The 26599-nt window shown below is 33.5% G+C and overlaps 1 protein-coding gene across 5 annotated transcripts in view; it reads left to right on the top strand.

The window, feature by feature from the left end:
* LOC114338015 (probable chitinase 10) overlaps window positions 1-26599 on the top strand; it is a 172932-nt gene that overhangs the window by 6929 nt on the left and 139404 nt on the right. For 2 of the 5 annotated variants that reach the window (XM_028288594.2, XM_050649141.1), the window contains exons 2-4: window positions 9988-10221; window positions 14809-14829; window positions 22949-23113. The exons of 1 other annotated variant lie outside the window; for it this stretch is intronic. In XM_028288594.2, the coding sequence (XP_028144395.2) occupies window positions 9988-10221; window positions 14809-14829; window positions 22949-23113 (420 nt within the window). The remainder of the gene's footprint in view (window positions 1-9987; window positions 10222-14808; window positions 14830-22948; window positions 23114-26599) is intronic. 2 more of the 5 variants (XM_050649144.1, XM_050649143.1) reach the window with 2 other exon arrangements.

The following is a 26599-nucleotide window of genomic DNA, read 5'->3' as shown; positions in this document are numbered from 1 at the left end:
TTGCATGTACTTAACTTACCTTATCTTAATCTGACAATTTCGAGTTTTTTTAAGGATAGATTTTTTTTGGGCCCCCCTTAACGAACTCTCCTGTGTTAAGAGCCAATATATGGTAGAGGTACATCTGCAGGGTGCTAGGTTTCTCCCTATAAGATAATCTGACGCGCTCGAGTAACTGCAAAAATCCCCGCTTGGGATCCCCTACCATAAGTAGTTTAAAATATTATTAGTATTATGGAACCCATTATCTTTAAACGCAAATAACTTGAAAACTACTTACTTTATCTCAATGAGATGGAAGGATGATATTTATGTAAAAAGTAACAAGGAATCAAAAAAACATGCTGTAATGATTACTACGGCAGTGGAGTAAATTCTGAGGGGGGAAAAGAGCGAAAATGAAGTATATATCCCTACAGCACGCCTCTGGTAACAGCGGAAAACTATCTGTTAACACTAGTTAGAGTATCCTAACATGTGTAAACTGTTTGTCAAGTTTGAACAAAAAATATTGGAAGGTATTAAAACAATGGACTAAAATCATTTTAAAATATTTGTTATAAAACACTCTGTATCTCGGTAAGGAAGACTATTTTATTTAAGTGTTTTGGGTTAAATCTTCATATTTTTGTGCTAAGGTTTCTTCACTTACGATATAAACAATTGTTAATGAAACACCCTGTATAGAAGCCACAACTATTATTTAATGAAAATTACTTATAGACAAGGCGAAAACGGCGTGTTCGTTGGGAAAAATATTCCCATGAGATTTTTCTGCATAATTACATTCGTTAGACATCCCAGAATAAGGTTCAAGAAGTCGCCCACGTGAAAAGTGGGCCAAATTTTTTTAAACAATTTTTTTTATTCAAATTGCAAAAATCAATATTTTTAGACCGGATAATTTTTTTGTAGGTTTTCTGGACCATTCTGGATAAAAAAGGTCTCTTAAAATTTTTCTCTAAAGTTGATCGTTTTCGAGTTATAAGCAATTTAAAATTGAAAAAAACGAAAAATGGCGATTTTCAAGATTTAACAACTCGGTTAAAAGTTATTATTATGGAAGTCAGAAAGTGACTAAATCAAAGTTTAATATCCCTACAAGATCCCGAAGAAATTTTTGTCATTATTTTATTACTAAGCTGTTATTTTTAAGTAATAATATTGAGCGCCATGCACGTGGTAGCCGCTCGTAAATACTGAGTGCGAGAGAGATGCCACTCCGGCAGTAATTGTGCATCTTACTTGCACTCACATTTACGGCGTGCATGGCGCTCAATATTATTACTTAAAAATAACAGCTTAGTAATAAAATAATGGCAAAAATTTCTTCGGGACCTTGTAGGGGGGGCATTAAACTTTGATTTAGGCCCTTTCTGACTTTCATAATAATAACTTTTAACCGAGTTATTAAGCCTTGAAAATCGCCATTTTTCATTTTTTTCAATTTTAAATTGCTTATAACTCGAAAACAATCAATTTTAGAGAAAAATTATAAGAAACCTTTTTTATCCAGACTGGTCCAAAAAACCTACAAAAAAATTGTCCGGGTCAAAAATATTAATTTTTGCAATTTGATTAAAAAAAATTGTTAAAAAAAATTTGGCCCACTTTTCACGTGGGCGACTTCTTGAACCTTATTCTGGGATGTCTCACGAATGTAATTATGCAAAAAAATCTCATGGGAATGTTTTTGCCAACGAACCCGCCGTTTTCGCCTTGTCTATTATTATTATTTAACTAACTAAAGTTTGACGTTTCGATTTCCGCTCCGGAAATATTATATTTCCGGAATACTATATATTATAATATTATTATAACATAATAATAATATTATAGTATATAAAGAGTGATTCATTTAGAAGTACTTTTTTAAAAAAGAAAAAACAATGAAAAAATGAATTTTGTTTGAAAATCTTTATTGTCGTAAAAAAGAACCATTCTTTACAATTAATTACTTCTTAAAGATAATTTCTTTTAAATGTTTACCATGACTGCGGTTAAGGCGGTCCATTCTGAAGGTCTAATTCTCGATGACGCGTTCGAGCTTTTCGATTGATATTTGACCAGTGACTCGAGTAATACTGGCCTCCAATGCCTCAATCGTAGCCGGTTTGTTCATATAGACTTTGGCCTTGAGGTACTCTCAGAGGAAAACGACTGGACGTGTGATGTCACAGGATATAGGCAGCCAAGTAACTGGTCTGAAGCGTGAAATAAATTGCTCACCTATCCGTTTTCTAAGTAAAGCCATGCTTTCACGGGATGTATGGCAGTTGGCGCCATATTTTTGGAACCAAATGTCACTTAAACTACGAACTTCAATTTATGGTTCCAAATAGTCCGTTATCATGGCGCGATAATGGTCTCCATTCACAGTTACATTCTGGCCGGTCCAAGACATGGACCGACGATGACACCGGCCCATAAACCACACCAAACAGTGTTTTTTTCTGAATGTATTGGCAACTCTTGAACCTCTTTGGGTTGCTCATCAAGCCAAATACGGACATTTTGTTTATTCACATCCTCATTAAGCCAAAAACGGGCCTTATCGGAAAACTTTTTTTGCTCTAAGCGCACGAAATACATTCCTCATTTAACGCCTATTTTCGTAATACAGTTAAATAATTTCTAGAAGTTGTGTCGAGTTAAGTCTTTCTAGGATGAAATGTCAAACAATACTGATTAAGAAAGCAACTTTAGGTGATACAATTCATGCATGATCTCCCGACAAATCATCACCAAAAAAGTACCTCTAAAAATGAATCATCCTTTATATTTATACGTTAAATTTTTTAGTTAAAAATGTAATTGTCATTACAATCAATTGGGGCTAATCCTATATAAACAAAATATTTTTAAATTAATAAACTTCTTACATATTACCTATACAGTTCACAAAATTGGGGTTAGATTACCACTACAAAATTAATGTTTTGGTAGCTAATTTTGAGTCAACTTTTATTTAGTTGTTCTTTTAGTAATAATGTTTATTTTATTTAAATTGCAGGAAAACAAAATTTTAAATTGTTTTATTTTTTTAAATTATATACGTTAAAAGCAAATAATTGACAACATGGCAGTCGACGGTAAAATAATACTACAAAGCACTTTATTTTTAAACTACCTGAATCATACAGATGTTTGTTTGACAGAAAATATCTCATTTATAGGGCTATAAAACATTTATGACTTTTTTAAACCAGATATGGACACAGCATTATTAAAACACTTTTTTTTGTTCGACTGATGTATACAATAGGATAGAGCATGTTGCGTCACTGATTAAATTTTCAGAAGTTATTTGATATGTTGACACTTATTTACAGTAGAATGTACATAATATTGGTACAGAAGCAAATAAATATTAAAGAATACGAGTATGCTACAGGATAATATTTTCTGTAAAACTATTGTTTTATTTTTTGTTCCCCAGAATCATCAGTACGATGATGATTACAATTATAATCTTATCAGCAATGACCAATGAGTTATTTTAATTTAACCCAAATGACTAGTATTCCTTAAAATTGAGAGCTTTTCCTAGGGCGTCTCTTATTTAATCTAAGAAGATAGTGCAACCTTCTAACATACACGCGCGCACAAGTAATATGCTTTGTTTTGCACTACCACTCAAACTAGTTCAAAAAGCTTTGTCCATTTTAATCTTCTAGGTTGTCCAGTAGGGTGGGTTGTCCACGCTGTTATATGGGGAAAAATGAAATATTAATTTTTACAAACGCGGGGTGCGGAATCGACGCTACTGTGGGAAAGGATTGGAAAAGTTAACTGTCATTTTTTTATATTTTGACTCTAACATCTTCCCCAACGTGAGTCAAATTTTGAAATTTGAAAAAAAAATTTTTTTGTATTTTTACCTACGCAGAGTGCGGTATCAATTTGCTTCTAGGATATGAATCGAAAACTTCAATAACACTTATTTCTATTTTTATCAGAATAACTGCCCCAGCGCTACTTAAATTGATCTATTTTGAATTTCGCTCCAACCACCGACCTAACCCTGCAACCAAAGAGTTATAACCTGTCACAGGAGTCGACCTTCACTCTCCCACTCAATTTCAATTATAAGTTAGTAGAGCACAAAACAATATTGGCCAGAATTATTATAGTTTTCCACGATAAGTATATAACATTATTGAAACCTTATGAAGGCAGGAAGGACGAAGAAGGTTACAAAGAGAAGCTATTAAAGTTTGGTGAGGATAGCAAGAAATTGTTTGATATTGCAACTTGCAAATGTTTAGAGTTCAGAGATTGCAACTGTCCTAGAAACCGAAATATTCCAATACCAGAACGCAATTTCTTAATCGACCAACGAACTGACCATAAAATAATGATTAATAGTTTAGATCGTGAAGCGGCCAAAAAAATTGAGATGTAATTACATAGATTACACCAACAAGAGCAACGTGAAGAACAAATAGTCTTGCAAATAGGGGTGGAATCTATTCCTAGTACTTCTAGATTACCTACAACTTCAAAGATACGACCGAATGTTCAACAGTCAGATACATCAAACAAAAGCGGTGAAATTGAGGACTCCCAATCGCAATCGATTATTTCCACTTTTTCACTCGCAATGACTGATGTCACATTTCCGGTTGTTGCCAGAACATTAGATCGTTATGGGGTTTCAGATCGTGCTGGAGTAGCAATCATTTCTGCAGCTTTCCACGAAATTGGTCTTATTACTGAAAACGATTCATCACGGGTTATACACAGAAATAGAGTTCGATGAGCTCGCTCTAAAGCTAGTACTTTGTAACTCTATTCTGACATTTATTTTCTCGAACTCTATTGATGTAAATCAAATAATGGCTGTTGGTTGTGATGGGACTGTTGTTAACCAAGGAAACAAAGGTGGCATTATTAGTTTATTGGAAAGCAAGTTTCCACCTCCACTCCAATGAAACCATATGCCAACTACACGCCAATGAACTGACACTGCGTCATCTTTTTCAACATCTAGATGGCACTAGAAGTAGACCAAAAGGTTTCACAGGCCCCATTGGCAAGGCAGTTACTAACTGTGAAGTATTACCCATTGTTCCGTTTGATGCAATTAAATGAACGTTGCCCGATATTACCAAATCGACACAGGAATTAAGCACCGATTAACTATATCTACTACAAATGTCAGTATATCAATAGCAGACATTTCGATGAAAATTTTGTGAAAAAAAATCCGGGTAAACTAGTTCACCCTAGATGGTTGACAATGGTTAATCAGATATTGAGATTATATGTCTCAAGCCAAACTCCGTCAGAAAACCTAATTATACAAAGCACATTTATTTTAACGATCTATGCTCCTATGTGGTTCAGGATCAAGACTAGGCCAGTTTGTATTTTTGGTGCCAAACATTTATATGATACGATAAAACTGTCGCGCTATTTGCCAAACCACTTGAAGAATGTTATTGTCCCAGTCATACAGAGAAATGCATTCTTTGAACATTCAGAGAATCTACTACTAGAAATGTTAGCCGACAACAGACAGTACGTCAGAGAAGTTGCACTCGCAGCATATTGAAGATCAGAGAGACATCATACATAGGAGCCTTACATATTTTCCAAGTACCTACTTTAAATATGGATGCTGCTGATTATATCGATATGATAGATTGAAAAACCAAGACAGAACCTCCACTTACGAAGAATTTAAGTACCGAAAGGATATCTCAGGCCATCATAGGCCATCACGGAAAAATTCCGTGTCACACACAATCCTCTGAAAGGTGTGTCAAATTAGTTACAGAAGCAAGTGCTGCCCTCTGTGGGTCACAGAGGAGAGACGGATTCTGACGGATATTGACTATTTTTCTTTTTTTTTTTCTTCATATTATAGTCCTAATAGCTTAAATAAATGAATAAAACATTATCGTTGACTCTAGTTGACTCTAGTTGACTCTAGTTGACTCTAGTTGACCGTGGGGCACTTTTCAGACTAAAAATAGAAAAAAATGTCATCTAAGTTTTTCATTCCAAAATGAAAGACGCATCAATTCCGCACCCCGCGAAAATGGAATTCGAAAAAATAAATTTGCGCTCCACCCTATTGTCCAGTAGTATCAAGGAGCTGGATTGGCTCAAAATTCTCGTGCCTATGAAGTCGTTGCTCATGACGTCCTGCTATCTTCTTCATGCTTATATGCAGAGTTTTTATTCCTAGGTTCTTATATAGGTCACTGTTTGCCACGTCCCAACGAGAATATCAAATGTTTCTCAGTGTGCTGTTCTAGAATCTTTGTTGTGTTGTAATATTGCTTGGTTCAGCATACCTCCATAGTAGGCATCCATAAGTCCATACAGGTTTAAATTTTTTTTGTAAAGTAGTAACTTGTTATTGGTCGACAAAGTGGAGTTTTTAGCTAATACATTTTTTTTGTAACTTACATATATTTAGTTCTTTCATTTTTTGTTGCCTGATACAGAAAGGACAAAAAGAAGTCTAGAAACAGCAGAGATGAAAACATTGCGAAAAATCGATGGTATGACGATGTGGGATAGAGCTAGAAGTGCAGATATACGAAGGAGATGCAAGGTGGACAAAATTAATAACTGGGTGAAAAACAGAAGAGTAGAATGGAACGACCACATAAACCGAATGACAACAAATATAGTAGTAAGGACGGCGAGAGACGGTTCCCCAATAGGAAGACGATCAGTGGGAAGACCACGAAAAAGATGGAATGACAACTTACTGGAGGCACACTGAAAAACAGACAGAGTAATGTCTATATATAAAAAAGAAGAAGAAGAAGATTTTTTGTTGCCGTGAGCCTTTCAGAGTAGTTTGTCATCTAATGTTATCCCTAAATACTTAACCGTATCTGCATGTGGTACTTGGACGGTGTTGATTATAAATGGAATATATTGTATTTTCTATTGGTAAAATTAACATGTGCAGACTTAGCTTCATTTAGCGTGAATACACATTTTGTGTGCATTTATGGATTTCGAATTGCTATTTGGACCTTGTTAGTCGCTTCCTTAAGGCTGATTCACATTATAGCTCAGGCCACACGGTCCGCTCACGCTCAGCTCAAGGTTCCGTCAACTATCCTTACATGCATCTTAATCATGCTATCCGCACTAAACACGACGGTCAAGTTCCGTCCCTTTTTTTTTTGACCGCGGAGTTTCTCCGAGAGAATATTTTGATCGTGTCTTGAGCTGACCGTGAGCGGAGCGTGATCTGAGCTATTATATTATGTGAATCAGACTTTACTAGTCGTCCCTACTGCTTCGATAGCCGGATCATTAGCAAAGGTGGCAACGGAGTTGTCTTCTAGTACAGGTATATCATACTTGTATAATACGTATAGGACTAGACCCAATACAGTTTATTGGGGAACACCTGCTCTAATTTCTTTTTAGTCTAAAAAAGATTTCTATTGCTTATTTCTAAAATACCGTTCATTTATGTATGATTGTAAAAGTTGTGAGTACTCTTTGGACAACAAATTTTTTAATTTATGTATTAAACCGTCATGCTATACTTTATTAAAAACCTGTGCAACATCAAAAAAGACAGTTGAACATAGTTTCTTTTCTTCTGGCGATCGTTTGATCATATTTGTGATTCTGTGCACCTGATCGATTGTTCAAGGCTTATTCCTAAACCTGAATTGATGTGTGGGAATCAGATTTTTCGCTTCAATAATTGAGGGTACATTATACTCATACAGCTACAATATCACAGGGAGCTGAGATATTAGCGTGTATGACTTGTGCTGGTTTTACTATTGAGTCATAATGACTTCGGCCGTTTTCAGTACCATTGTTACATATTTTAATCCGAAATCAGCATTAATTTGGTGTGTTAGTTTAACCATAGCTCTTCTTTGGGTTAATACGTTCCTTTATTTCTGCCACCTTTTCTGCGAACAGATTCGTCCTATCTTTCATTGTCCTATTAACTGCATTTGGTTTGAATGTATTTTTAAGATACATGTAGCAAATAGCTTTGCTTTTACACTACGTCTGGCCCAGCTTAACGTTCCATTTTCTAGCTTAATAGGCGGGCAGTGAATAATAGTAGCATTTCATAAGGAATAATCAGTGCTACGTTATATATTATGTTAACTCTTGTAAGTAAGAATTAATTGAATCATTCTTTAGCTACTGGATGGATACTAATTTGGAGTTGTTGATTTGCATGATATAGTTTAGCCTTATCTTGAGGACACTTGAGGAGCTCTTGCCAAATTCTTCTCAGCTTTCTTTTCTCAATTATCATGTTTCTTATTTCCTTTGGATAATTGTTTCCTTTTAACTTAGGTTTCAGTGTAACAATATTTTCCCAAGCTCCTTGCTGAATATTGTTCACCAAAAATTGTGCTTATTTATCTAATTGCTCTGCGTTTCGTAGTAGAACTGTAAGATTTATTTCCTCTTCAAGGCCCAGCTTAAAATTTTCCCAATCCATCAATTTATTTGTCACTATAGGGTTCTCTCTTCTTTAATAATTTTGACATTCATTGTTAGTACTACGGGTGAATGACCAGCATTTAAATCCCAATAGTCATCATTAGGTGCGTTCGGACGACCACAGCGGCTGATTGTTAGCACAAATCGGCTGAGTGGTTGTATCCAGTGCGGATAGGAAAGCTTAGTAAATCTCTCAGCGATTGAATTCCAGCGGTGCCGTCTGAAGGCTATCGCTTACTCAGCTGTCCAGCTATGGTCGTCCGAACGCACCCAATGTCTAGGAATTTAACTGAAATATTCTTATTGATAAATAAGTCTATTAGATCAGAGGTCTTGTTTCGATCCGTAAGCCATTAGGTTGGTCTACCAGTTGATTGTGATTCACAAATATGTTCTTCAATAGCTAATAAAAGCTTATCTTTAGAGGCAGTTATTTTCGAGTTCCGGTGTGTATTCTTCGCATTGAATCCACCTTCAATAAAAAACCGTTTCCCTGGGTTTTTGGAGAATTCAGTATACTGTTCTTTTTATTGGAGTCTTTAGGTGGGCAATAGATTTATCTGCTATTTTCTTTTTCAAAAGTTTTAGTTAATTTTTAGCTTAAATAATAATATATTCATATATGTATTTAAACTCTTCATGATGATTATTATCCTTGATGATGATTGTTATGAGTAATATTTGTTATGTTATTCTGATTTATTACATATTTATCCATTGCCATAATCAAAATATTCATAAATTTTAATTCAATTAACCTTCCGATGACCAACTTTTTTTGGTAACACGGATGACCAACGGGGGTAAAAAATGACCCCAGGTCAAAAATTACCTGGAATAAATGTTTTCAGCATTTAAACCTTCATCTAACAATACATCATCGTTTTCTGATATTATTTCATCTTCTATATCATCATAAAAATCGCTAGCAGTAACAATTTCCTGTAACTCAGCCTCAGTAAGATATTTACGGGCCATATCTTATATGTACACAAAATACTAAGAAGCTATAATAATGTGCGCCAAGAAATAATAATAATGACTAACTGTAGCAGACAGGAATGTCATGATTCGTACATAACAAGCACCACAGTCTAAAAATAGATTTTGATAAGGCGCAGTGTAAAACCATTGTAAAACTACTTGGAATTCCACATAATAGACGGTATTTTACTAAACATCAACTTCAGAATATATTTTTTATTCGTAAAATATAGGAAATTTTTTATTTCAAAATATGAGGATATATAGAATGATATTAAAGTCCAATAAAAAATAATGAGTTAAAAATTGAAAATACTTTTGAATTTATTAAATAAAAACATACGCTGGGGTCCAAATTTACCCCCCTTGGTCATCCGAAGGTTAACTTATTTTTCATATCATTGGTAAGTTAATTATAAATTAACTTATTTTAACATGTTTAAATATTAACTTGGTTAACATTGTTTAACTTGTTAAAACATTAACTTGTTTTAACATGTAATTAAATATAATCGTTTTTACATATTTATATTTTTCTCATTTTAGTAGTCGACTCTGCAACAGCGAGACAAGTGCCTAGAAGACAGTTGCTTTCAGAGAATAAAAGTGACATTGAGGAGGACTGTAAGAATGGACTACAAAATTATTACAATTACCCTTACGACTGCCAGAAATATTACACTTGTAGAGAAGGAAAATTATACCTTAGTACATGCCAAGACGATTTATACTGGAATAGTGAACTTCGCAGCTGTGATATTCAAGCAAATGTGAATTGCTGTAAGTTACTAAGAGTACTAAGAATTTTAATTCTTTTATAAACTTAAACATAGAATAATTTACTTATTTTAGACCAGGGTATTTAGCACTAAAAACACCGGAATCTAGAGATTTACAACTTTTTGCAATGTGTTTTTCAGTCTACTATAGAAAAATTTGTGGAGCTGGATAATATTTATTTTTAAAGTGCATAAAATACATCCAAAAGTGCATAAACCAACGGCGTAACCAGGATGATTCTAAGGAGGGGTGGGTACAACTACTGGAGAGTCTCTGGGGATATGATGTTAAGTGTATAGAGCACAAAGTACATCCGAATTGGGGGGTTATAACTCCCAAAACCTCCCTGGTTACGCCAGTGGCATAAACATGTCAAAATAAGCATATTAAGGGCCAGATTTTTTTGCTTGGCGGTTTTTGGGGTCGTTGAACTACGCCATCAGGACCGAACGGAGCACCTGGTGTCCAGAATCATTGCCAAAGCACGTCATCTAGAGGTTCGCACTAAATTTCGCGATTAGCACTGAATTTATTAAAACTGATTACTTGCAGGTATTTGGAGACGTTAAACACGAGTACGCCATCAGAAGCGATCCACGGAGTACCTGGAATTCTTCTGGAGTTTAGAGGGTTTTCGGCTTTAAATTGATGCAAATAGATTACTCGGGTGGTTTTTGGGGTTGCAGAAAATAAATACGCCATCAGATCCGGCACACGAAGCACCTGATGTCTAGGGTTACGTCATATTATGGAGTTTCGAGGGATTTCAGGACTATATTAATGCTAACAGATTACACGAGCAGTTTTGGGTAACTTAACACGAATACGCCATCAGAACTGACGCCCGGAATACCTAGTGCCTACGGTCATCACTGCTAAGGCACGTCATCTTCTGGAGTTTCGCCGAATACAAATACTCAGTCAGAACCAACCTCCAGACCACCTGGGGTCTGGGGCATGTTATCTTATAGAGTTTAGAGGGGTTTTGGGCACCAGGTACAGCAGGGGTCGGTTCTAATGGCGTATTCTTGTTCAGCGACAACAAAACCCGACTAGTTTGCATCAATTTAGTGCCGAAAACTCTCAAAACTTCAGATGACGAGACTTAGCAGTGAGTCTGGGTACCAGGTACTCTGGTGGTCGATTCTGATAGCGTATTGGTCTTCAGCGACCCCAAAACACCCACAAGTAAGAAAATTTTGGCCCTTAATACACTTGTTTTGATATGTTCATGCATTTTTGGATGCATGTGATGCATTTTAAAAAGCAACTGTGTATATCCGTCCATTTTTATATACATAGTAATTTTTTTTTCAGGCAAGGTTGAAAGTCTCTAGGTGGTGTATTTAAAAATCGATTTATTGTGTGATAAATGCCCTGTAGACCAGGGCGCATCTGTAAAAAAAACCCTATTTTTTGGATGTGCGAGGTGGCATTCGGATTTTTGCAGATAAATTTAGGTGACAACTTTAAAAATAATAATTGATTTATGATCCTTCTCAAATATGCCCGGAACATTAATAAAAAATTGAAATATTTAAAGATATCGAAAAACATTGATTTTTTTCTACTTCCTTTGATTATAACTTTAAAACGATTCATTTTGTATGATAATAAAGATAATTCAATTTTGTACGATAAACGACTGCTTAAAAATGTCTTCAACTATTACCCTTTCTGCAAAATAGCAATAAATACAAAATAAGGGGGCAAAATAAGCCTGTTTTTCTTCAATGTTTTTCAACCACTTTGGTTGCACTTAGAACTTTCGTAATTCGCTTAGAAAATTCTTATAACATACTTAAATCGGTCACCAAATTTCATTAAAATCGACCTGATAGATTTTGCAGAATAATTTTGCAATTGAAATTTTTTTAAAAAAGTTCAATTTTTTTAAAAACTTTCTGAAGAAAGAGTAGACCATTTAGAAGTTTAATAATTTTTTTTACATATAAAGAGGTTCTCTACCTATCTAATACACTTTACAGAATTAAAATCGGATTATTTAAGCGGCCTCAGCACTGTTTTAAAATAACAATTTTTTGGCTTATAAACAAATACAGTGACAAGGTTTGAGTTGGCATAAATTCATTTTATCGAGAATAGCCGTCTCTCGAGATAAATCCAGAAACAGGTCGATTTTTATTTTTAAATTCTAATTTTTTGGTATATTATATATCATACTAGTGACGTCATCCATCTGGGCGTGATGACGTAATCGATGAGTTTTTTAAATGAGAATAGGTGCCGTGTGATAGCTCAATCGAAAGGCTATTCAATTTTGTATTCACTAATATAAACATTAACATAATCATTTATACAGGGTTTGAATTAAAAAAAAAATTATTTAAATAATTCCAATATTTAGATTACGTTATCACACCCAGATGGATGATATCACTAATATGATATTTATGCCAAAAAATTATAATTAAAAATAAAAATCGATTTATTCCGGGATTTATTTGCAGAGTCTCCCATTCTCAAGAAAATTAATTTATTCCAACTCAAACGTCCTCGCTGTATTTGTTTATAACCCAAAACCTTATTTATAAATTTAACACAGTGCTGAGGCCGCTTAAATAATCTGATTTTAATTCTGTAAAGTGTATTATATAGGTAGAGCACCTCTTTACATGTAAAAAAATTAGCAAACTTCTAAATGGTCCACTTTTTGTTCAGAAAGTTTTTAAAAATTTAAACTTTTAGAAAAAAATATAGATTGCAAAATTATTATGCAAGATCTGTTAGGTCGATTGTAATGAAATTTTGTGGACGGTTTAAGTATATTATAAGAATTTTCTAAGCAAAATATGAAGGTTCTAAGTACAACCAAAGTAGTTGAAAAACATTGAATAAGACAGGCTTATTTTGTCCCCTTATTTTGTATTTACCAGAAATGGTAATAATTTAAGACATTTTTAAGGAGTCGTTTATCATACAAAATTCAATTATCTTTATTTTATTTCTCTACGACTTTGTTCCAAACTGAATCGTTTTAAAGTTATAATCAAAGAAAGTGGAAAAAAATCGGTGTTTTTCGAAATTTTTAAATATTTTAATTTTTTTATTAATGTTCCGGGCATATTTAAGAAGGAGCATAAGTCAATTATTATTGTTGAAGTTGTTACCTAACTTTATCTGCAAAAATCCGAATGCCACCTCTCACATCCACCTCAAAACAGATCCGCCCTGGTGTACTATTCTATTTGAGACAATCATAATGTTATTAACAAATTTATTTGTGACTTGTGTATAATAAATTAAAAAAGTGAAAATTTAAAATCTTGTTGCTAGATTGCTTGGAGTTGACGCTTTAGCCTTCTGTTTGCCTGGGGCCTTTAAAGGTTCTTCGCTAGCCTGTTGGTGTGGTTTTGCAGTCGTATCTCCTATCGTATTTTTGGGAGTAACTGGATATTTCTTCTTGAGCAGTTTTCATTTTAAGTTCTTTTTGTTGTAGAACTGCGTTATTTAATAAGAGGGTTGGGCATGTACCTTTTCGATTTGTGAACATTATATGTGCTGACTTGCTTTCATTTACTTTAATTTACCATGAATTTAACATCTTTATTTTATCTAAATTGGTCTGGGTAGTTGGGAGCCGATGTATTGGTTTGAGTGAGCCGCGAGGATTGCTGTCTCGTCTGCATATGTGGCTGTGACGATGCTTTGACTTGTAGGAAGATATGTTGTGTAGATTAGGTAGAGAACAGGTCCAAGGAGACTACCCTGTGGTACTCCAGCTTTAAACGGCTATACGTTAGTGCACTAATCCTTTACTTTTACAAGGAAATGGCGGTTGGAAATATAGGATTAGAGAATTAGAAAGTGGTTGCGAGGAAGCACTTGTCTCATTTTGTGCAGCAGAACAGTGTACCAGACTTTATCAAAAGATTGCGAGAAATAGGAAAACATAAGAAACCAAATCCAGATGTGTTCTTTTTCTTCTTATACGTTCTCCCATTATGAATTCGCCGTTTCCATTCTCCATGGCAATCTGTTCTCGCAGTGAACTTCACTTAGGTCTCTATATATCATAGAATTTCTATGTACGTTTTCTATCTCATAGCAGGTCTTCTTCTCCATCTTCTTCCCGGCGGATCCCAGTCCAATATTATTTTCGATCACCTCTGCTCTGACATTATTTTTATTTGGTACATGCGTGTACCACTACAGGGCTCTGTTTTCCAACACTTTTGTAATTGAGCATTCTACTTCCATTCTGTTCCATATTTCCTCTGTTCTTATTGTATACACTCTGATGATTTGTAGACGCCTTTTCATAAAAAGTCAACTGTTCAATAAGTAGCTTCCTCCGTGAATGTGTTATCTGGAATCCTCAGGGTCTTGTAATATTATTGCCAAAAATTGGTTGCATTGCTCCGGTAGTGATCCTTTCCCAAGTTAACATACTGCTATTCTAACTTGGCTACACCGTACTAATGATGACCAACGAGTCATAATTACGTATCTACGCTTCCACTTCATCATTACATATACATTACATCATCCATAATATTTTGTTTTTTTATTAACTTCATTTATTTTTATAGTATGCCAAAAACTTAATTTTCTTTATTTTTTTAGCAAAGATAATTCCCCTTCCACGTAAGTACGGCATATTTATTGATATTGTAGTTTTTTTTAATTTAAAAGTCATTCTTATTTTCTTTATAAAATTATATGCACTAATGCTTGCCTAAGTTCTTGAGAGCGTAGGCGTTAATATTTTACGGCTATCGCTACCTTTTCTTTCTTTACACGGCATGGCATATCACGTGTAGTAAAATTCTCACTGGTATGGAGATGTAAATATTAGTTGACAATGATATTGTCATCATTAACATATAAATGGCTATTTCGTTAAGTTTTGAAAGTTCGTGGATAACCGTTACTTGTATAATCGCTTAAATTGTTAATTCGGTTCATTAATAGGATTATTTTTTCACCAGCTATGTATTCAGTGATTAAATTAATTTATATAGGTATTACACAATAAAGACTTATAGTCGAGAAAAGGGAAGAAGTGATAATGTGATCATAATAATATATTGTATCTATGGAACGCTTAGATAAATTTTGAACATTGTTAACAACAAAATAATTGGATAACAGAATATACCCTGGTGAATTTTGTGCTTGGATCTTCCATAAATAATAAAAAATAAATTACTTTTTTCTTCAAACGTCAAATAATGATGACATTACTTATCTAACTTGATCCTGTCAAAATTTGATGTCTCCGCCGGCAGCAGTTTTTTTCCCATTTCTTTACGGCCGAGGGAAAAATGTTGTCATGGCAACAATATGAAACATGTCACAAAGCAACAATACAAATGTCATTAACAACAATTAAACATCATTTTTATTTATAGTAATATTAAAAGTACAATTAGTTAATGAGGCATTTTCAAAATTGAAACCGTGCAAAAATGTTCCCGACTCTTGATACGCATTGGTAATTGTTGATGATAGTGATGGTCGAGCACAACTTTCAGCAATCATTCCGACGACTTAATTGTTTTAATTTCTAACATCTAGACGACTTTGATAGTTGTCACAGTTAATTTCGAGTAAAAATAGCGTATGAATTGCACTATTTATGGTTGAAAATTGCTACGTTTGAAAAAAAAATAGTATACTTTATTCGGCAAAGAAGCGACTTTTCTTGACTTGCCCTCTATTACGCGCCTCACTCCGTTTGGCGCGTAATATCGGGCGCGTCAAGAAAAGTCATGCTTCTCCGCCTCATAAAGTAATATACTATTTATTAATTTCACGTCTTAAATCAATTCGATTTGGAAAATATCACCACGGACATAGTGTTATTTTTTTTCCAATCCTGGAAAAACTAATGAATATTTTTGAAAAATTTAAACGCAGAATGAAAGATTACACTATTAGCGAGGATAGAAAGTCATTTAAAATAAACAAGAGGTTTGTTTTGAATCAGATATTTGAAATTAAAAATCACACTCAATTTTCTCTTTTTTTTTACCTGTGTAACTTATAGTCGGAGAGATAGAAGCGGATTTTGTGCGTGATAAATAATATGGAAAAACTATACGGGGATATGTTGAATTAGTTGTGTACATGACTTTCCTCAACGGCAGGAAACCAGAGTGGGGGACGAGGGTAGTTTTAAGGGGTCAAAATCGCGGTTTTTATTTTTTTTTGTGACGCTCATGGTCGAGATAGTGCACCAAAATTTGGGAATAAGTGTGTCATGACGTAACTAAGTAAAATCTCTAGGGGCGGACCGCTGCGTGGCCGACAAAGGGGTGGGGGTAGGGGTGAATATAAAAAATATAAAGGCTTTTTTGCGACGCTCGTGATTGAGATAGTGCACCAAAATTTGGGAATGTGTAGACCATGACATAACTAAGTAAAATCCCAAGAGCCGGAAACCAGAGTGGGGGACGAGGGTATATAGGGAAAGGGTATATAGGGGGTTATATGGGGTCAAAGCCGCTGTTTTATTATTTTTTGTGACGGTAATGATTAAGATAATGCACCAAAATTTGGGAATAAATAGGTCATGACGTAGTTAAGCAAAATCTCCAGGGACGGAAAGCTGCGTGGGGGACAAAGGAATGGCGAGCAGGGGTGAATATAAAAATTATAATGGATTTTTTGTAACGTTCGTGATCGAGATAGTGAACCAAAATTTGGGAGTAAGTAGATCATGACGTAGCTAAGAGAAACCTCCAGGGGCGGAAACCAGAGTTGGGGATGAGGATAGTTTTAAGTGGTCAAAATCGCAGTTTGTATTATTTTTTTTATGTGACGCAGCACAACTTTTCTCCAACACGCAGCGTTCCGCCCCTGGAGATTTTACTTAGTAATGTCATGATCTATTTATTCCCAAATTTTGGTGCACTATCTCGATCACTAACGGCAAAAAACCCCTTATATTTTTATATTCACCCCTGCCTACCACCTCTTTGTACCCCAAGCAGCGTTCCGCCTCTGGAGATTTTACTTAGTTACGTCATGACCTACTTACTCCAAAATTTTGGTGCACTATCTCCATCATGAGCGTCACAAAAAAATAATAAAAACCGCGAATTTTACCCTTTATAACTACCCTCGTCCCCCACTCTGGTTTCCGCTTATGGGGATTTTAGTTAGTTATGACATGGTCTACTTATTCCCAAATTTTGGTGCACTATCTCAATCACGAACGTCGCAAAAAACCCCTTATATTTTTTAATTTCACCCCTACCCCCACCCCTTTGTCGGCCATGCAGCGTTCCGCCCCTAGAGATTTTACTTAGTTACGTCATGGCCTACTTATTTCCAAATTTTGGTGCATTATCTCGATCACGCGCGTCACAAAAAAAAATAATAAAAACCGCGACTTTGACCCCTTATAACTACCCTCGTCCCCCAATCTGGTTTCCGGTCGTTGGGGAAAGTCATGTACACAACTAATTCAACATATCCCCGTATAGTTTTTCCATATTACTTATGACGCACAAAATCCGCTCCCAGCTCTTAGACTATTATTAAAATAAACATTATAGAAGTTTTCAGGGACTTTCTACCCTCGGTAATGATGTAGGTTTTCAATTTCATTCTGCCTTTAAATTGTTCAAAAATACTTATTATTTTTCTCAGGATTCGAAAAACCAAATTAAAGCATTTAAAAAGAACTGGAACGAAATTTAGTGCCTACGCTCTTACAGTATATTAAAAAAATTTTGTTTTTTTTTCCTGGTTTTGGGTACTATAATATATTTCTAAAGCCATTTATATTTGCAAATAAAAAATATATAATATATTTTTTACCATATTAAGTACATTATTGTAAAATACTAACCATGTTGACCATTTTGAAATCCAGGAATAACCTGGGGTGGAAAAATAAATAAAAAAACCAGGAAAATGAATAAAAAAAGCTAACAAATAAAACTTCCCTCATACATTTCTTAGCTATACTAATAAATTCTAATACCCCAGGCTGTGGGTGAAAAATAGGTCGATTTCAGGATATAATTCAGGAATTTTTGAAACCTATCAGGTGTTGTAAAGGACGATGCCAGGAATAACTTCTACTAAAATGTAACCAAAAATATGGTGCGCTTTTTTTTCTATTGCGATTTTCATTTGTTAAATTTGCAATTTTTAATGATTTTTAATTTTGCAGCTTAGGATATCGATTTTAGAGAAAAACATTTTAATAGAGAGTTGTAGTAAATTAAAAAACCTACAATTTGAGCTATGGTAAGTTTAATTTCGTTAATTGGTTATTGCAAAACAGCCTGCGAAATGTCCAAAATGGCCGTTTTTTACAATTGCATTATTTATTGTACGAATAATTTTTTTTATTTTTTAAAGCTTTAAAATGAAGTTCTTTCAATTCCAAACATAAAAAAAATGTAAAGCCAGATTAACGAATTTGTTGCTTAGATATTATAAATGGTTTATCCCAAGAGGTCAAATGTCGAAGGCTATAATTTTTTGAAAAAAAAAATCGCAGAGAGTTGGTGAAACATCTAGTCTCCTTATAAAGAGTTATGTTTTCATATTCTGATGTAAATAAAAGCGTAAAACATTTTTAAACCCCTAATTTTCGGGTTTGAAAATAAGGGGGCAAATTTCGTTATAAACATTTAGAGCTGAAGCGGCCCTGTACATCCTATGAGTTTTTAACTTACAGATTATTGTTGCTGAAGATGTAACGAAGATTTATATAAAATTAAAAAATTCTACGACCAACTGAAGCAGAGATAATTTTTGGGATTGAAAATAAGGGGGCAAATTTCGTTAAAAACATTTAGAGCTGAAGCGGCCCTGTACATCGTATGAGTTTCTAACTTACAGATTATTGTTGCTGAAGACAAGTCGAAGATTTATAAAAAAATAAAAATTTTCTACAACCAACTGAAGACCAGATAATTGTTTTTTTAAGTCGTAGTGCCTTTATTTATAACAATAAAAAAATTATTTTGCAGTCATTGACTAAAGAAAGACTTATGTTATCTTAAAATAAAAATTATTTTAAAATATAATTATATTTAATTATTAAAAATTATTTTTAATATCGGTGCTTTTGCGAGCGGCCGAATTTTGCAATTCGCCCGACTCTCTTCAAATCCGCGCCGTCGAAAAATTTTTACGTAACTGGTGTTAAATTTTGACAGAAAACAATTTAATAATATTATCATTATAATATACAGTCTATTTACCACCTGTATTGGTTTTTCTTGATAAACTTTCATATGTGAAATTTCATTTCTGAAAAAATAATATTACAAAAATGATACATATATATATATGAAATATATAAGTATATTTTTTAAATTTTTTTATTGTTATATAAATATAATAATAATAATATTACTTCTTACTATAATATACAATATAAAACTTTTTCTTCTTGTAGTGACTATTCTTTTTGGATTTCACATATAAAAGTTTATCAAGAAAAACAGATACAGTGGTAAATAGAGTGTATATTATAATGGTAATATTATTAAATTGTTTTCTGTCAAAATTTAATACAAGCTACGTAAAAATTTTCCGAGAGCGCGGATTTGATGCGAGCCGGGCGATTTGCAAAACTCGGCCGCTTGCAAAAGCACCGATTTAAAAAATAATTTTTAACAATTTAATGTAACTATATTTTATTTAATTTTTATTTTACATTGAACATAAGTCTTTCTTTAGCCAATGACTGTAAAATAATTTCTTAATTGTTATAAATAAAGGCACTATGATTTAAGAAAAAAAAAACAATTATTTCGGCTTCGGTTAGTTGTAGAAATTTTTTATTTTTTTTTATAAATCTTGGTTTCGTCTTCAGCAACAATAATCTGTAAGATAGAAACTCATAGGATGTACAGGGCGCTTCAGCTCTAAATGTTTATAACGAAATTTGCCCCCTTATTTACAAACCCAAAAATTATCTCGGCTTCAGTTAGTCGTAGAAATTTTTTATTTTTTTATAAATCTTCGTTTCATCTTCAGCAACAATAATCTGTAAGTTAAAAACTCATAGGATGAAGGAAATTTGCCCCCTTAGTTTCAAACCCGAAAATTAGAGGTTTAAAAATGTTTTACGCTTTTATTTACATCAGAATATGAAAATGTAACTCATTAGAAGGAGACTAGATGCTTCAACAACTCTCTACGATTTTTTTTTTTCAAAAAGTTATAGCCTTCGACATTTGACCTCTTGGGATAAACAATTTATAATATCTAAGCAACAAATTCGTTAATCTGGCTTTACAATTTTTTTTATGTTTGGAATTGAAAGATCTTAATTTTAAAACTTTAAAAAATAAAAAAAATTATTCGTACAATAAATAATGCAATTGTAAAAAACGGTCATTTTGGACTTTTCGCAGGCTGTTTTGCAATAACCAATTAACGAAATTAAACTTACCATAGCTCAGATTGTAGGTTTTTTAATTTACTACAACTTTCTATTCAAAAGTTTTTTTCTATAATCAATATCTTAAGCTGCAAAATTAAAAATCATTAAAAATTGCAAATTTAACAAATGAAAATCGCAATAGAAAAAAAAGCGCACCATATTTTTGGTTACATTTTAGTAGAAGTTTTTCCTGGCATCGTCCTTTACAACACCTGATAGGTTTCAAAAATTCCTGAATTATATCACGTTTTTTCACACACAACCTGGGGTATAAGTAGTAGGTAGATAAATAAGAAAATATCTAGTAAAGATCGGATAAATGGATATTGAATTATCGAGATACCAGGTGTATCGAAAAGTTAGCAGAAAAAACAGAAATTAGAGAGTTGAAGTTGAGCGCCAAATATTTTGGTTTTTATGATATACCGTGTATCCACAGATGGGGTGCCCATGAGGAAAATCTTTTTTATTTTCAATTTTAACGAAAAATATTATTCTTGATAAAAAGTTTTGCTTATGCTAAAACGCCACAAAACGAAATAAAATTCAAGTTTTTCAATACCTGCTTAATTTTGTAGCCTATTTTATATAATTCCCTATAAATTTTTGCACTAATAGTTCGAAATCGTAACAATAATCTAGTGTTGCTAAGCTACTCGTACAATGTAGCTTACTAACTGTCAACTACGATGCATAATTTGCGAATTGTCATTTTTTTTTCAAAAATGTTAAGCGTTCAACAATGAATTATTTACTGTTAAAAGCTTAACATTGGCTTGTCGAAAAAGAATGAAAATTCGCAAATTATTTATCGGAGTTGACAGTTACTAAGCTACATTGTAGCTTAGCAACACTAGATTATAGTTACGATTTCGAACTTAGTGCAAAAATTTATAGGGGTTTACATAAAATCGCCTACAAATTAAGCAGGTTTTGAAAAACTTAAATTTTATTTCGTTTTTATGGGGTTTTAGAACAAGCAAAACTTCTTATCAAGAATCACATTTTTCGCTAAAATTGAAAATAAAAAAGTTTTTCCTCATGGGTACCCCATTCGTGAACACACTGTATGAGCAAAATGATAAACAAAATAAACGATAGGTGTGTTAAAGTATGGTATAACTAGACCCATACCCCGACATTCAAAGTGAAAGTTATCCTTTAACACCAAATTGTTCTATTTGATCCACATATTGTTCAGAAAATATTGCACCATTTTGAGCGTTGGGTTTGTGGGGGGAGGTGGGGGGAGAAGTCGGTAAATTAGGAGTTTTTTAAGTTTTTCGTCAATATTTCTAAAACTATGTGGTTTAGCGTGAACAATGTTCTATAAAATATGTTCTACATTAAATTTGAAACGAAAATTTTACTGTTGGAAAGATATTCATGCGACATTGTCGATAGAAAGTTCAGACTGGGTTTCTTCGTAACAGAGATTTACATGGTCTTGGCCTGCAGAAGCCTCTTGGTGAGGTTAGCGTTCCTTCAAGGGCTTATCAGTAACATATCACCGGCCAATGAAATAGAAAATTATATTTAGAAAACACAATCCTTTTAATAAAATTAGTTTCTTCAGTAATATTTTAATTTGTCCAAACTATATAAAAATATGGAAAACCTCCTCTTTACACCCCGGAACCGTTGATTTTAGAACAATTATGCATAGGGCCTTTTACCTTTCAAATTTAATGTAGAACATTTTTATATAGAATATTGTTCACGCTAAACCGCTTAGGTTTGGAGATATTGACGAGAAACTTCCTCCCCTCTCCCCAAAAAAGACGCTCGAAATGGTGTACCATTTTACTGAACAATATGTAGACCATATAGAACAATTTGGTGTTGGAGGAAAATTTTGATTTGGGATGACGGGGTTAGGCCGTTTTTGGACCAATTATAATATACTATGAAACCTCCGTAACTATGGAACCGTTAATTTTAAAAGGATTATACATATGACCTTTTCCTGTCAACTGTAATGTAGAACATCTTTGTATAAAACATTGTTCACGCTAAACCTCATAGTTTTAGAAATATTGACGAAAAACGTAAAAAAACTCCTAATTTACCGACTTCTCCCCCATCTCCCCCCCCCCCAAACCCGACGCTCAAAATGCCGTAACTTTTTACTGAACAATATGCGGACCATATAGAACAATTTGGTGTTAAATGATAACAACTTTCACTTTGAATGTCTGGGTTACGCCTTTTCTTGTATCAACGGTATCATACTATAATATAAATTATTTAAAAAAAAATAAAAACAAGATAGAAAATTAGAGTAACAGATAGAATTGTCGAATTCTAGAAAAACATTTTCTAATTTATTCATTATAACTTTTTTAGATCCAGTGTGCACGGATTCTAGAACAACGTTCTATATTTACCCTTACAACTGCAAAAAATTTTATGAGTGTTACGAAAATGTGTTGTACATTCTTGAATGTCCCGATGACTTACTCTGGAATAATGATGCTAAGGTGTGCGATGATAGCTATAACGTTGATTGTTGTAAGTACCTTATTTTTTACATTTCTCGACTCTGCACGATAACGGAACCATTTTCTTGCAGTACCGTTGAGAGCTTTTTATATTTTATCATCATCATCATCATCATCGGTGACCATGGAGGGCCATGGTCGCCCGTTGGGGTTTCTAGGCTCTAAAGTTTTACATGGTGTTGAGGCCAGCCACACGCATAATTCCTCAAAAGTTCTAAATGATATTTATCTAAAATATTACTTTCTTGTTTCTTTTTTGAGGAGGTCTATTCTAAACACACTATGTGTGTTTTGCTTGTTTGACTATAGCTGCGCATGTTTTTCTTTCCTTTGCTTGTTTTTCCCATTCTCGTATTCCTAGGTCTTTCAAATCCTGATTAACACCATCAATCCATCTTTTTCTAGGCCTACCTCTCGGTCTCTTCCCATTTAATTCTTTCCTAAGTACTTTTTTTGTATTTCTCTTATCATCCATCCTTTCTACGTGCCCTAACCAACTCAGTCGTTTACTTTGCATTTCTTTTATGTTAGTCGGTCTGTTAAACATTCTATTTATTTCGTGGTTCATTCTTATACGCCATTCTCCATTCTCCTGTATAGGTCCATATATTTTCCTTAAGATTTTTCTTTCCCATCTAAGAAGTTGTTCCTCTTGTTCACTAGTCAAGGTCCATGTTTTTGATGCATACATTACTACAGGTCTCATTACTGTTGTATATATTTTTACTTTTCAATTAATAGATACTGATTTTGACTTTATGATATTTTGTAGGCTGTAGAAGCATTTGTTCCCAAGTGAAATTCTTGCTGTTACCTCATCACTGTTTTTATTTCCTTCTGTTATTGCTGCTGCTAAATATTTGAAACGGTCTACTCTTTCAAATATTTGCCCGCTCAGAGATATGTTGCCTTTCGTTTGTACTTTTTCCCGAGTTGTTACCATGTACTTTGTTTTTGGGACATTGACTTCTAGACCCATAATCTGTGCCGCTTCTTTAAAATATGTATACATTTTTTTTAGGTCTTTTAATGTCCAGCTGATTATGTCTATATCATCTGCGTAGGCAACGACCTAATTGAGCTTTGTAAATATTGTACCATCCCTATCTATAGGAGTTTTCCTGATTACTTTTCCCAACGCAAGGTTAAAAAGTGTTGTTGACAGTGCATCCCCTTGTGTTAGACATTCATTAATGTCAAATTCACCGGACAGTTGATTTTGGATCCTTACTTTTGCTTTGGTGTTGGTTAGGCATAGTTTTACTAATCTGATTAGTTTTTTTGGCACATTTAACTCTTGCATTGCGCTATATAATTCCTTTCTAATTATTGAGTCATACGCTTGTTTTAAATCTACAAATAGATGATGTAGTTCGGCATTCCGCTCGTAGAATTTTTCCAGCGTTTGCCTTACTGTAAATATTTGGTCTATAGTTGACCTGCCTTTCCTGAATCCTCCTTGATAATCCCCTGTTGTTTGTTCCATTATATTATTTAGTCTTCCTTGCAATATTTTGCTAAATATTTTGTATCCAACGTTTAGCAGTGATATTCCCCGGTGATTATTGCAATCTAACTTATCTTCCTTCTTATGTATAGGGCATATCACTGCAATTTTCCATTGTTCCGGCATTATTTCTGTGGTCCAAATTTCTAGTATTAACTTTGATATTTCACTCTGTATTCTATGTCCTCCGTATTTTAACATTTCTACAGTTATTGTATTGCATCCTGCGGCCTTGTTATTTTTCATTTTTTTTTATTACGTCTTTTATTTCTGCTTCTGTTGGTGCATATTGGTCTACTTCAGCCTCTTCTACTAATCTTAGCTCTTCTATTTCGTAACGATGATTTTGTTTATTCAACAGTTCTTTAAATTTTCAATTTTAATCTTTTTTTTCAATATTTATTTCCTTATAGAATAGTTATATTTCATGTTTTTGTTCATGTTCTTCTAGCCTTTCAATCTTTTCTTTATTGTGTTTCCTCTTTTTAAATCTTAGATGTTTTCTTAATTGTCGTCTTCTTGTAGTATATTACTCTTTGGTTTCTTCCATACTGTTGTTCAGCATTTTAAGCCTAGCTTGGTTTTTTTGTTCCATTAGTATCTGGCAATCTTTGTCATACCATCTTTTTTGGCTAGGTTCTTTGCTTTCCCCCACTACTTCTTTTGCAGCTGTTATCACTGCTTCTTTTAAAACCCTCCATTTATCTTCGATATTTCTTACCTGATTTTCATTTACTTGAATACATTTTTCAATTATGTTGTCTATTTTTGTTTCATATCTTGCTCTCTTTTCCTCATTAGTATCTGAAGCGTATTTGATCTTTTTTTCACCTTTCTCTGTTTCCTTGGCGGTAATTTTTTGTTTATATTTAATTAGTACAAGGTGGTGATCGGAGCTGCTGTTTGCCCCTCTATGACTTCTCACATCTGAAATGTCTGAAGCATGTCTTGCTTCTATTAAGACGTGGTCGATCTGGTTTCTTGTTTTCATATCGGGAGAAACCCATGTTTCTTTGTGGATATTTTTATGTGAAAATTTTGTACTGCTTATCACCATTTTTTTGTCTGTTGCAAAATCTATGATCCTTTGCCCGTTGTCGTTACTTATTTCGTGCAGGCTATGTATACCTATTGTTCCCTGATATACCTGGTATTTCCTCTCTTCCTATTTTTGCGTTTAAATCTGCTAAAATTATTTTAACGCTTTAATTGTTTCTATTTGACACTTCTTGGTCTAATCTGGCATAAAAATTTTCTTTTTTTTTCTAATTTTATAGCATTGGCAATTATTTACTTGATGGAAATTTATGTTTACTTAATGGAAATTTATGCTTACTTCATGGAAACTATAGCGGGATAAGATGGTAAAATCTGCACTCGGCTGGATTCTTAGTTGGGGTTGGGCAATCGAAAGTACATAATTCAAAAACCCCCTAACCAAATTTTTAGCTCCCTATGTGACCCCAGGTGTCCCCTATCGAAAAAAATGTGTTTCTTCGAAAAACATTTTTTTGGAGCGATCTTTTGCCTTAAAAAATGTGAAAAAAATTGTGAATGTACATTATTATACCCTAAATCCCACTGATTTTTTTCAGATTTTTTGGATCAAAATTGACGCCAGAAAAAATTTTTGAAGTTTTCAAAAAATTTTTAGGTTATGTAGGTAATTTTTGGCTAGCTCCGACAAAATTTTTTTTAGTGTATTTTTTTCCGTTCTTTTGAATGGCAGGTATAGTTTTGCCATTTTCTCGCCGGAAATTACTCAAAATTCGAAAAAACCCATTTTTTGGTTACCCCCCTCATATTTTTAGTGTTTACTGAGCGATCTTTTCTTTAAAAAATCTGAAAAAAATTATGAACATACATTGATGCCCAAAAATATACTATTTTTTTTTTCAGATTTTTTGGATCAAAATTGAAAAATTTTGAATTTTTCAAAAAAAATTTAGGTTATGTAGGTAATTTTTGGCGAGCGCCGACATAATTTTT

Source organism: Diabrotica virgifera, chromosome 4 (assembly GCF_917563875.1).
Source record: "Diabrotica virgifera virgifera chromosome 4, PGI_DIABVI_V3a".
In the NCBI taxonomy this organism is placed as follows: domain Eukaryota; kingdom Metazoa; phylum Arthropoda; class Insecta; order Coleoptera; family Chrysomelidae; genus Diabrotica; species Diabrotica virgifera.
The sequence above is the reverse complement of the archived record's forward strand: the minus strand, read 5'-3'. Positions and strand labels throughout refer to the sequence as shown.